The 13,405-nt window shown below is 37.8% G+C and overlaps 1 protein-coding gene across 1 annotated transcript in view; it reads right to left on the bottom strand.

Annotated features, from left to right (window-relative positions):
- The window catches only part of FANCC (FA complementation group C), a 60,487-nt gene that overhangs the window by 21,847 nt on the left and 25,235 nt on the right, over window positions 1-13,405 (bottom strand). Inside the window, exons 4-7 of the mRNA XM_058044212.1 lie at window positions 7,358-7,477; window positions 6,499-6,563; window positions 4,231-4,395; window positions 1,050-1,206 (exon numbers count right to left, since the gene is read on the bottom strand). Of these exons, the coding sequence (XP_057900195.1) occupies window positions 1,050-1,206; window positions 4,231-4,395; window positions 6,499-6,563; window positions 7,358-7,477 (507 nt within the window). The remainder of the gene's footprint in view (window positions 1-1,049; window positions 1,207-4,230; window positions 4,396-6,498; window positions 6,564-7,357; window positions 7,478-13,405) is intronic.

Genomic DNA, 13,405 nt, shown 5'->3' with positions numbered 1-13,405 from the left:
TTAAATTACAAAAGCCAACATTTGAAACAAGTATTTGACTATTTTAAAAACATATTTTATATTTATAACCTAGATTTAGATATCTTTTTTTCCTCAGCCAGTATATGGTATAGTACCAGACACTATATAAAGTTTACAATATATCTGATATAGAAAAATTATGCATAGGCCCTCTATGCAGTCTTGTTTGCTGTAGTACCTAAATCCCCAGATGGCATACGAAGAACTGCTGACACCAAGGCATTTATGATATTTGCAAGTATTGTAATGGATCCCTAAAATAGGAGATTTCCAGGTTCAATTAAAAAGGAAGAATATGTAACAGCAGCATTTTTTTCCTCACTAGAATATGTACTCTGTAAGCAGTTTCATAGGCTGAAAATAAAACACCATATGCCATTCATTAGTTCTGTCATTTTATGAAACATATAATTTGACTGCATAGCACACATGCTATTTCACACTGCAATTAACAATTATATTTACATTTAGCACTGCAACTAGCTCATTATTTTGGAAAAAGTACAGTGCCAGGTTTTCTCATAGGGAAGATTTTTGGTGCTCTGCATAACACAGCATCTGAAAATAAATTTTAATTACAGGTTAGCAAATGTTTTGCATTAAGAATTGTATTCAGGCTTGCAAACAAAACCAAGTAACTAAGCAGTCCATAACAAGGGACTCCAGCTGTTCAGACTGCTGGACAAAGAGCACAGAGATCGAAGTAAAAACAGAATCAAATCCTTCCTGGCCAGAGTTCATAATTTTTTAAGACAGAGAAAGGTACTCAGCACCCTCACCACTGGGATTTGTGTTTCTTTACCCATTTTTCATCACTGGATGATATCTTTTTTTCTCTTCTACCAATTCATTGTAAAAACTAAAAAATCAGTGATGTTTGTAAGACTCAAGATTTGGTTTGAATTAACAAGTTTTATGTCCCATAATGGCCGTTTATGCTGATGCATGTCTCTATGCTGACATATTTGAAAACTGTCACTCCTGAAGCATGAAAGAGCAGTATCAAATGAACCTTATATTGCACATACCAGCAATGAGTCTTTCATGACACGAGCCACTTCTTCCAGTGAATTCCACCGAATGGAAAACAACTGGTCTAAAAGATGTAAGGTAGCCTTTTCAAGGCTTGGTAAGTGACGAAGCCAAAGGCTGAAGACAGCTGATTCAGGAAGGGAGATCTTCTTCCTGGTTTAGAGAGGAAGATACTGTTTTACCTGAGTAACTAGAAGGAAGACAAAAAAAAATTTACTCCTTTTTTTTTTGTTTGTTTGTTTTTTAAATATATTGGGGGAAAAGTAGACACAAAGACCAACCTGAAGCAAGAGAGAGAAGATCTTGTTTACAGTAGCCTGTTCAATAGCAAATCATAATAGCAAAGAATGACAGGAAATCACCATCATCTACAAATGCAACTTTACCACATGTGTTTAAAACCTAGAAATTTGGTCACATTGCAACCCATCAAAGGGAAACAGAATGTTTAAGTCTGGAATTCCCTCCCTCTCTCAAGAGAGGTCCTGTCCCTGTGCTCTCTCAAACCCAGATTAGTTCCTGCAGAGAGCTACTGACAGAAGAACAGGAAGGTTTCTGCTGTATAAGCAAAGCATTACCTATCTTTGCAGAGAAATAAGGAAGAAACCCAAAACCAACAACAACAAAAAGGAAAAAAAAAGATAACAAACAAAGAAAAAAATATTACTTAGAGGTAGCTAAGTCTTCAGCCCACCAGCACTGACCAGAGCTATACAACAGACAAATAGTTAAGAAGACAAGTTATCTCTTCACCTAAAGACTTCAGCTATTGGTGTTGTATCACCACAAAAGAAAAGGCACAGTGTGGACCAGCATGAATCAAAATATACTAAACTAACCTCCCAAGAAGAGATATCACAGCACAAACACCCTAGAATATTTTTGTAGCTATTGTGATAGTTGCATATTAAAAGGTGCAAAGCAAAACAATATATAAATAACAATAAATATTTGCCTTAGTCTTAAATCAAGTTAAGATTAAAAAACCTAAAATTAGGCTGGAGAATACATGCAAACTAAAGCCCCTGATAAAAGAAGAAAAATACCAGCAGAAAGACTACTAAGCCGTTTTAGGATCTATTTTCAATGTATTTATTTTGCCATACAGTTGTTTCATTATCAGCTCTCAGAATTCTGAATTTCACTTAAAAGCCTGTATTTTTTCCACTCAGTATTATGTAATGACCTTAAAGTATACATGAGGAGACAAGAAATATATTGAAGTACCCAGAAATTCAAAACTGTAAAGCAACATTCAATTTCAGGATACTGTTTTATTAAATATTACTATTAAAGCACATACACACATGAGAGTAAATAAAGAATGACAAGAGATTAGCTGATTTTGCCACTATCAACTTTCTTGTTGTTTTTGTGACAGCATGGTAGATATTATAAATATTATGTCAGGAAAAGAAAGCTAATAAGCTTACACTGAGGTGCTGCAACTGTAAGATATAAAAAACCATACAGGAAGTTAACTGTAGTGATTATACTCCCACAGCTGAACTTGCAGATGTCCCCACCAGGACAATTTTGAGTTCTTTGGAGCCCTGCAAGTGCTCTGCTCTCTGGGGCAGGTTCTACCCATGTTCAGAAAAAAGACACATTCAGAACTCAACAGAGTAAGGGAAAATAGAAGTCAATTGTCAGAGAGGGGAAAAAAATAAAATACAAGCACATTCACATTAAGACCACATGAGTTCAGTGACAGTCCAGGAATATATCGTGCAAAGCATGTGCGATCCTGTACCTCTCTCAGGGAAACTTTTGCAAACTGCACTTTTGCTGAGGACCCTGCAAGAGTCACTTAATCAAAAGCCATGTGAAATCAGGTATATTTGTTCACTGTGATAAGCAAGTAGCTCAACAGTTAATAAAAGAGACATTTCTTTCAGTCAGAAGAACTTCTTACTACCATCCAAAGAATGGCCTTACGACATGAAGCGTCAGAATGGTCATGATGGACTGCCCATCAGCTTACTGATATGAGAACAAAACATCTGTACAGAACCTGTGAACTTGCTCTCAAAGTCTTTCAGACTTATGGAACATGAACAGTCAGAAGCCACAAAAGATGGACAAGTGGAAGGGTGAAAGACAGCCCTGTGCTTTTGAGCACATCTTTCACTACCAACTGCCACATTCACACTCCTTTTTAATTCCTTTTCCTCGACTTGTAGAAACATGCATGGATTAGTTATTGTACTTTTCCATTAGTTATCTATTTTTGTCTGGAGCCCTCAATGGATCACCACAAAAATATTCATTAGAACATCACAGAAATCATGATGCGTAGAGAGGAAGCAAGTAAGACTGCTTAGAAAAGGAGAGAAATGGATAATTGACACAAAATGTTCACAAGGGACATTTTCTAGTATAAAAAAAATTTTTATAATACAGCATTTCAGGTACAACTTGAATAAAGCAATTCTCAAGTAAATGCAGGATGTGCTTTCCCTGACATTTTCCCTTCATGGCATAGCCAACCTTGCTGTTTAGGTTCACTCAGCTGGTTTCCATCCATTGACTAATTTTATCAGAACAGTGGGTTTAGTGGTAGCAAAACAAGCAGAGCTGTATTTCACAAACTGCTCCTCTTTCAGACTCATTAAAACTAATCTGCTGAAAACTAGGAGAATTAAAAATCTGGAGAAGCAATTTCACAAAAAAAGAGTAAAAACAAAAAACCCAAAAAAACAAACAAAAAAACCCCACCAAAAACAAACAACAAAAAAAACCCAAAAACAAAACCCCAAAAGAATTATGAAAACATCAAACATAAGGATCTGTCTTACAGAAAAACTAAAATCACTCACAAAATGTCAAGTTAGCAAAGGCAATACACTTATATGACACAGAAATGACATTTCTGTGACAAGTTATCACAACTTCCACAAAATTCTTAAAATCTATTGGAGGTTTTAACCTCCTTTTTAGGGAATAGGTGAGACAAAGTCACAGTCAATATTTAAAGCTGTTATGCCACATTTTGTGCATAACAGCACAGTAAAATTATGCTTTGGCCCACATCCTTAGCTCTGCTATTTGACTGCAAGGGAAATACCTTTCTAGAAAAGTATACAGTGCATTCAGCACACAAACCTAGAAAAAGGACATTGAATTGAATTTATAGTCTTTATGAAAAAGCAAAACAATACAAACCCTGCTACTTACTTTAAAAAGGCCTCATTCACAGCCTCTAGAAACTCCAAACTAAGAATTTCTTTTGATGACCCTCCATGGTAAAGAAGGAGAGTTTCCAGCAATGGAGTTAGATCAGGCAAAGTAATGAGAGGCACACAGAAAATGGAAATAGCATTCACACGACTGGCTGAAATGCTGAGGGAAAAAATAAACACAGTTCATATTTCAGAAAAGTCATAAATTCTAAACTGTTAAGGAAATAAAAGAACATTAATAATTACAGAATACTAAATGTAAGACATGCATACCTAACTGCTCAAAAATTATTTACTAGAATGACTGTTGACATATCATTTCTTATTTTGCACAGAATTTTAAGAAGTCAGATAAAATTTTGATATTTAGGTGCTCAAAGCAAACCATGTGAGGGATATCAACACAACTCTGAATTGAACCCAGTTGTGATGACTCCATCACCACATCCTTACTAGTAGACACTTCACTGTCTTTCCCAGTGAAGGAAGACTAAAGATTCATAGCTCCCAGGCAAGTTTCCTGGAGCCCCAGAAGAGACAGCCTAACAGCTTTTCAGGCCTCCTGTTGCTTTTTTTAACCTTTCTTTCCTCTTAACAGAAAAAATTTATGAATCCTGCTGTCTTCAAGTGCTCCGCTGGAAAATTTTTGTCTTACAGATCTATAGCTGAAGAAATATGTAGCCCCTTTGGACCTTAATACATAAACCACTTGCTGGATCTTCTCACTAAAACTACATGGTTGGAAATGGTTAAAGACAGTGGAATCTGGAAGATAAAATATGAAAACTTTGGAACTTTAAGAAAATTAAAACGCCAGAGACTAGATTTGCAAAAAGAAGTCACAACTTTCCCAGAGAATATATATTGTTTCTAGCACCTAAAATTGTAGCATTGACAGGAAGATACTTATAAAGACCAAGAACTTCGAAACACTGAATTCCAGCAAATCAAAATATTGTCCTATATTGCTTGTAAAAGGCTTCCCTGAGTTCCTGCAAATTTCTCCTGATTCACTAAAAGAAGTGCATTCTCTGAAAAAATCTGAAAGTATTTTCTTTGAGGAGTCACCAATAGGACTTCAGGACCTATTGGTGAGGACAGGGAACTAAGAAGGCTGCTCAGCAGTATGGACATGAGGTACTAATCATCACTATTTAACCAGAGAGAGAAATAAAATGAAACATTTTCCAAGATGCACATTTCCGAGTAATTACCTGATTAAATATTTGTTTAAGGTTTCTTATACTGAAATACTTCAAAATGCACTTTTGTTACATGTATTTTTGTAAGAATGGTAATTATTGGGATGATCTGATTGTGCAGCAGTATTTTCTAGGATACACAGACCTGAAACTCTAAATCTGTACCCTTTACAAAATTATGTTTCTAATTCCTTATCTAGGATTAGCAAAATTCAGCAGATGAATTTACTCTTACTTAACTTCAGAAGAAAAACCCTGTGAAGACAGTTTTGTTATAGATAATCTTCAAAATATGTTCTTGGAAAATAATGCACAATCCACTCTACTGTGTACAATGAATTTGCAACTATGTTATCATCTGAATTTTTAAAATATCACTAAATGGAAAAAGGAGAAAATGTACATCTCTAAAAGCAAACTACTTTTGTCTCTGGAACTTGAATGAACATCCCTATCATAATTTCTACACTCAAAAATCAACTTAAGTTCAAAGTTTTCTCTTTTTTCCAGCAGAAATCAGGTATTTTTCTTCCCAACAGTCTCAACCAGCTTTACAGCTAAGTCTGTTTCACCCTTTACAGCTAAGTCTGTTTAAAAATGTTGGCATTTAGTTTCTACATGAAAAGAAACTTCATGATACTCCTCATTAACTGCATCCATAATTTTAATACTAAAATCAGTTCTAAACAAATTCAAGTCATTTAATCTTCCTTACCAAATATCTAGATGCAAAGAGGAAGGGGAGGATAACAGCCAAGTTAAGCCAAGAAAGGCATAAATCAGACAGCAAAAGGACATGATCATGTAACAAAGAGTGACAGCAGCACCATTAGCAAATGATCTTTGAAGGTCCCTTCCAATTCCTCTACTACTGCCAGGTTAAGTACAAACACTTACATGAAGCCAAGCTTACCAAGCTTGTCCACACCTTAAATTATCTAACACATGTATCCAAAACTTTTCAACTGAAGCCTAATTTGCCCAAGACTGTAAAATGATCCTCACTGAACTGTAATGACCCAGACCAAAACATATTAAACCTATGTTTAGATAACACCTACCTCTCCTGCATGTTAAGTCCATTGCCCTGGTTTTCTCTGAGTTCTGTTACTAATGAAACAACCATCTGTTAAACAAAATAAAAGTAAATAAAATACATTACATTTACTGACAACAAGCAGACATTAGTTGTGTGGTTCTCTGTGTGACTGTAAAGGATGTACTGTAAAGGTTAATAACTTCCTTTGTTAAAAAAATCTATTTTGATTTTTTAATTTTTTAACTATTGATGTCAAATTAAAGCTCTCCAAATCACTGAACAGACTGTACTGCAAAATGTGATTTTACACATTATATACTTTATACATTTTAAAACAAAGAAGATATTCATTTCAGCTCTGCTTCCCCAAGAGTAAAGGCATAACGTTCAGAAGGGCATTACTAATAATTTTTACATACTTTGTCTAATTCGAGTCAACATATGAAATATTCTTCCCATTATTTTTACATATCTTAAATAGAAAAGTGACTTTAGCTAACATTTAGGGTTCATCTCCCATTTTAAACGCAGCAGATACAGTAAGAAAACATTCAGAAGTTATATACTAATACAAAAAATTATAAATATAATTTTAACTTCATGGGTAAAAAACAATGATAGGTTTTTCTTTTGTTATAGCGCAACGGGAATTGGAATTTTGTTTCTATGAATATTTATTATAGTGTAATCTAATAAAAATTTCTCATTTGTCCAAAGATCTCCTACTTCATTTTTTCCCTTAAAAGGTTGTAAAAGTAACTGAGGTAAGAAAAGATAAACAAAGTTCAGTTCATGTTCCTTATCACAATGACAGCTCCATGTAGGTGCTTATAAACTGGTGATTTATTATTGTCAAAATCTCAATTACACCAAATACTTACATTTTTAACCAAGTGACAATAATAATCTGCTGACGTGTAGCCCAGAGCTGATATGAACGTACTGGTTTCCGCTTCATTACTTTCCCACTTAGAAGAAGAAAGGAGATGGCACAGCAAACTCTGAAAAATCAACAGAATGGCAATGAAGCTCCAGGCTAACACAAGCTTTGTAGAGGGATAGGACAGCTATTGAACTCTGCCTGGGGTAAGGCCTTTTGATCAGCTGCATCCATTTTACACCATTGATACAGAAGAGCAATCAGCCCCACCAACCATAAGGAAAATGCTGCAGCTGCTACAATCAAATGTTGAGTCACACACACCACAAGATTTCAGCAGCTGTCCAATCTCAATGGAGACCAGTCACATCAAAACCACAGACTGTAGCTAGGTTCAGTTCTCTGAGAGCCATTTCAATCACCTGTGCATGAGTGTAATTAACATCTACTTTTCCATATCGCTTCTTCAAGATGCTCCAGGATTCAGAGTCTGGTCTCACACTGTAGTTTGCCTAATTTCCTCATTATTTTGAGAAGATGATGATAAAGATCTTATCTTGACATTTACTTCTCTACCAATTTCACTGCAAAATGCTTTATGTTTCATTAAAGCCTTTTAAATTCATCATATGATAATCTAAGCAATCCTTTGATGATAGATTCCATGTCAGACTAACAGATTTGGTACACTGGTTCTGCAGGCGTGCACAGGGGACTCTGAGCACAGTACTCATGCTTTCCTAGTTCTTCAGCCCTATACTACAGCTCTGCTGTCATTTGGACAGATATTACACCCCAGCACCTTTCCTAGCAAACTCATTATGAAAACCAAAAATGCAAAATCTTGAGCACTTTTTTTTTTTTAAATCTTGGTGTCACAACTGAGCTGAGATAGTTCTAAGTTGATCATCAAACTATCTACACTGCATTTTTTACAGTTTCATTCCTGTTCTTGACTGCTACATGCCAACATAACAACAGTTATGTTTCCTTTCCAGAGTTCATTTCTGGGCTTTATGCATCACTGACACTTAAAGTATAAACTTTATATGTCACTAAGTATATAAAATTCCTTGTAACAGAGAGTCAGGATTAGTGTACACTGAAAAAGGCTTTCATTTAAAAAATATGATTAAAGGAAAGTTCAGACAAAAACTCTGTGACTTCCATGGGTTTAGGCTGCTTCATTCTGTGCATTTTTATTAATAAAAAGAGGAACCTGATGAAAGATTTTTGAGACAAAAAAAAAAAAAGGAAATCTCATTAACTTCTTTTCTCCTTTCAGAAATTCAAGTATTTATACATGCTTTTGTTGAACATCCCTAAGCAACTGCTTCAGAAGTCCTGAAATTAGGTATATTCAATCCATGTGTTCCCTGTTTGATTGATGTGAGAGAGAAGAATCAGCAGAAGAACACCAGAGGTCTAAGAAAATTCACTGTTCTCAAAATAAGTAACAAGAATTTGGGATATCTTATTTATTGTACTTCAGAATTCTTTTACTACCTTGAAGAGTTATGTTAAATGTCTACATATCCTTTTCCTTCATAACTTTTTTCCTAGATAGCCCTCAACAGGAGCAGCTACTGTTCTATTGGCATCCAGAGAATTCCCACAAATAAAAGATAAGGAAAAATGCTGTGTCAAAACAGTTTCAAAGTAGTAACTTACAATCAATTTTTGCATTCTTAAGAAAAAGACAGAAAACAGCAGATACTAAAAATGTACAAGCCTCTAAACATCTCAAAAGCAAAAGTTAAAATCTATTAACTCTACAATCTCCCAACAAGCCTTAATCAATTCATTAATAAAAAATAATAACCTTTATATATTTTTATTGTCTTTTGCAACTATTACTAAAGTTAAATTTTCTTTTCAGAACACTATCAAGGGTACCTACAAAACAGGATAGTTTGCCAAGCAGAATGAGATAAGGGATGAAACTGCAAGTCAAAAACAAAATAAAGGAGGTGTTACAACAGCAATCCTGGGATGCCACTTTCACAAGTGTTAAGGAAGGGGCTTGAAAGATACAGAATCTGTTGGATTTATTAATGAAAGACTTACAAAAAGCTTGACCAGTGATAATAAACACAAAAATCTCTGAAAAGGATTTGGCAGGCCGACATGGCAGCAAATGACAGCTAAATGAGGGAGTGGCTTAAAATCCCACATACTCACCTGTACCACTACCAAATTTATTATCTAGTGACGCTTTCTGTAACCAGAATTTTCCAAAAGGTAAAATAAATTGAATACTCTCTTTGTGAAGAGTACTTTTGAAATTATTTTCCCCCTCTGCCTTTGTGTAACAGACAGTGCTAACCAAGCAGTAGAAGAAAAGAGAAGCAAAATGACTATACACCATCAGAGACTGCATATGTCCTGCAACACTTTCCTGTGATGGTTTTCAGTTTGGTACTGTTTTGGGGTTTTGCTTGCTTATTTACCTGCTTGGGGTTTTTTTGTTGCTTCATTTTCAATTTACTAGATCCATGCAAGGAATTTGCAGATTTTTTTCTTGAAATGTACAAAATCTCTGAGCAGCCAGAAGGGGGCAAGGGAAACACAGGCAAGGAGATATTGTAGTCAAAATGAAAGGAGCTTTTAAGTATCTATATAAGACAAATAGGTGTAAAAGATGGAAAACATTCACAATTCAGCTCTGTGTCTTATGTACTTCATTTTACTGACAGTGTTGCAGTGGAAAGCCTAAGACATCCCTACATGCAACAAAGGTATTTGTTAAAGTAAGTTAAAGCATTTGTCTTTTTCAGTTTAAGAGCTTTTTTAATCTTCTAGAACACATACAGAAAGGTCTCCTTCTCTCTAGAAAAAATAGCTTATTTATTTCTTATATAATTCTGGTTGTAAGTGATAACTCTTTTACTACTCTATATTAACAGAGAGCTGTCTGGAAGAAAAATTAGTACTGATGCTTCACTCATACTTGACAAATGAGTTGTTAGGATAAGGAACATTTAATGCCTTCATCAATGGGATGGGATTGAGCGGGCCAGTAGGATCGAGTGCACCCACAGCAAGTTTGCAGATGACACCAAGACACGTGGTGCAGTTGATTCCCTGTGGGAAGGGACACCATCCACAGGAAGGAGGGGTGGGCCTGTGTGAACTTCAACAAGGCCAAGTGAAAACTCCAGCACCTCGACTGGGCAATCTCCAATATCAGTTATCAGGGATGAATGGATTGAGAGCAGCCTTGAGAGCAGAGAAGGGCTTGGGAATATCTGAAATTAACTAACTCTTCCAGAAAGTACCACAGAGAAATATAAAAGATTTCAGATTTTCTCACATATATAGGAAGGGGTCTTTTATTTTTGCATTTCCAGAATCAAGATGGCTGATTTTGGAAAACAAACACCAGTCAGGCACACTCTAATATCCTAAAAGACTTTTTTCTTGACTTCTCTCACCACTAAGTAAGGAAACCACTTTGGCTGTAATTGCAAGAGAAGAAATCCATCCCCTGGCCTGGGATTAAAGGCATGCTATTCAAAATCCCATTCAACCTGAAGCTGAATTAATGAATTTTTATAAAGCCCTCACAATGACCAACTTCTCTGAACAACCTTGCAAGTGACTTTATTGTACTGATGCAATTTATACTGAGTAATACTGCAGATAATTCAAAATCCACTGCTGCAGAGAGATTTCTAATACCTTTAACAGGCAGATAATCCTATGAGCATCTCCACATAGACATAAACTCATAAACTTTCTTTATCAGTGTAAGCACACTGCTTCACATCTACAAGATCCTATAACATACCTCCACTTCCTCCCCACTCCCACAGCAAAATTCAGTGGCATATGGAATATGGCATATGGAATAGCATATGGAATAGCATATGATTTGCTGAGGCAAAGCAAGGGGAGAAAACAAATTTTCTCAGTTCTTAGACTTCACAGTAGTTCTTGTTCTGTGGATGGTCCAGAGCTGGGATATCAAGACCAGGAAAACAAAAGAAAAAGAGAGGATAAAGTGAGAAAAGAGAAAGAAAGCCAGAGAAATGCCGGAATGAGAGAAAAAATAAAGAGAGGACCTGATTTATTCCCTTTTATAGTTCATCTGGTGCATGCCTTTTATGTAAACTAGACTTGTCACACAATTTTGTTCACTCATGCACAGCCAGCCCTTTTCCTGGAAGTGAGGTGGGGGTGGGGGACTAAGCATGAGTCTCAAGGCAGAGCAGGTTCTTGGCTCAGAACAGCACTGCCCCAGCTCTACAGGACTCTCTCCTGCAATCACACCTTTCCTGTAGCAATACTCAGAATGTTGAGACAAAACATGCTTAGATCTGATCCTCTACAGTGGCCCCTCAATTTGCAAATGAAACCGAGTTGGGTGGGAGATTTGATTTGCTGCAGTGTAGGAAGCCTTTACTGAGGGATCTGGACCAGCTGGATCAATGGGCTGAGGCCAGCGGTATGAAGTTTGGTATGGTGAAGTGCTGGGTCCAGCCCAACACTGGGTCCAGTCACAACAACCCCAGACAGCACTATAGGCTGGGGCAAGAGAGGCTGGAAAGCTGCCCAGCCAAAAAGGACCTGCGGGGGCTGGTCAGCAATGGCTGAGCATGAGCCAGCTGTGCCCAGGTGGCCAGGAAGGCATCCTGGCCTCCATCATCAGTAGTGTGGCCAGAGGACAGGGCACTGACTGCCCCCTGCACTAGGCACTGGTGAGGTCACACCTTGAATCCCCAGCCCAGTTCTGGGCCACCCACTGCAAGAAGGCCATTGAGGGGCTGGAGCAAGTCCAGAGAAGGGCAACAGAGCTGGTGAAAGGTCTGAAGCACAGACCCTATGAGGGGCAGCTCTGGGAGCAGGGGATGTTTGGCCTGAAGAAAAGGAGGGGAAACTCTACAACTATCATTCTCTACAAGTGCCTGAAAGGAGGATGTAGCCAGGCAAGGGGTGGTCTCTTCTGTGACACTCTCAGTAACAGCTGACAGGACAAGAAGACATGGTCTCAAGTTGCCAGGGGAGTGTGAGAGTCTGTCCAAATTTTCCCTCCCCTGCCTCACAATCGTCCTTGGGAGACCACTGAAGAGAAAACCACCCCCCTGTCTATATCTGGCTCTGAAGGAGAAAAGTCACACAGCACGGGCCCTGAGACCTGAAAGCTCAGTGTTAAGCTATTGTTTTCACAAGTGTGTTTGCTGTATGCTAAGAAGGGGCACCATGCCCCGTTTGCAACAATAGCAGCTCTGGAAGCTGTCCCACCTCTCGGCCTGGCTGACTTCTCCTGAGTTTCCGGTGGTCTCCCACAGAAGATCCTCACCTGTTTTACAACCACCGTGACAGACAGACTGAGATGTAAGAAGCTTCTCCACCAAGGACTGAGACATGAAACTCCTGAAAGGCCCCTCTGCTTCTTCCAAGGACTGGGACTGAAACCCCCAGCCCGGGGGAGGTGTGTGGGGGAGGCAAGCTGATCAAAGCGAGATGTTTGCCTGCAGATTGTGACCACTGAACCAAGAAAACAATGGCTCTCATTTACTGCTGAGAACATGGACTACCTGTTACATCTATTCCCTATTGTATCTGTTTCCCCCCCCTCACAATTTTCAGTAATAAAAACCTCTGAGTTAGCCAGAGCCTTTCAGATCTCCCCAGCGTAGCAGGCGGATCCTCAGCTGGACTGGACCAAAGGACTTTGTCTCTGCGTTGGTAGCTATATCCCCTCTACCCCCCTCTTTCTCTCTTTCTCTTTTTCTCTCCCTTAATCCCTCTATCGCATTTTTGCTGTGATTATTTTAATAAAACTGCATTTAATTTGATTATCACTGCAAACCCCCTTGCACCGTGTTGGTTTTCGCACTCTGAGATCATTCCTACAAACCATCACGTCATCTGTCCACTAGGACGGACCCTGACAGGGAGGTTTAGACAGGATATTAGGAAAAATGTCTTCATTGACAGGGTTGTCAGGCATTGAAATCAACTACTGCTGTATTGGTGGTGACATCATCACTCCTGGAAGTCTTCAAAAGGTGCATAGATGGGGCAATAGAGATGTGGTTAGGTG

This window comes from Melospiza georgiana, chromosome Z (genome assembly GCF_028018845.1).
Source record: "Melospiza georgiana isolate bMelGeo1 chromosome Z, bMelGeo1.pri, whole genome shotgun sequence".
NCBI lineage: Eukaryota > Metazoa > Chordata > Aves > Passeriformes > Passerellidae > Melospiza > Melospiza georgiana.
The sequence above is the reverse complement of the archived record's forward strand: the minus strand, read 5'-3'. Positions and strand labels throughout refer to the sequence as shown.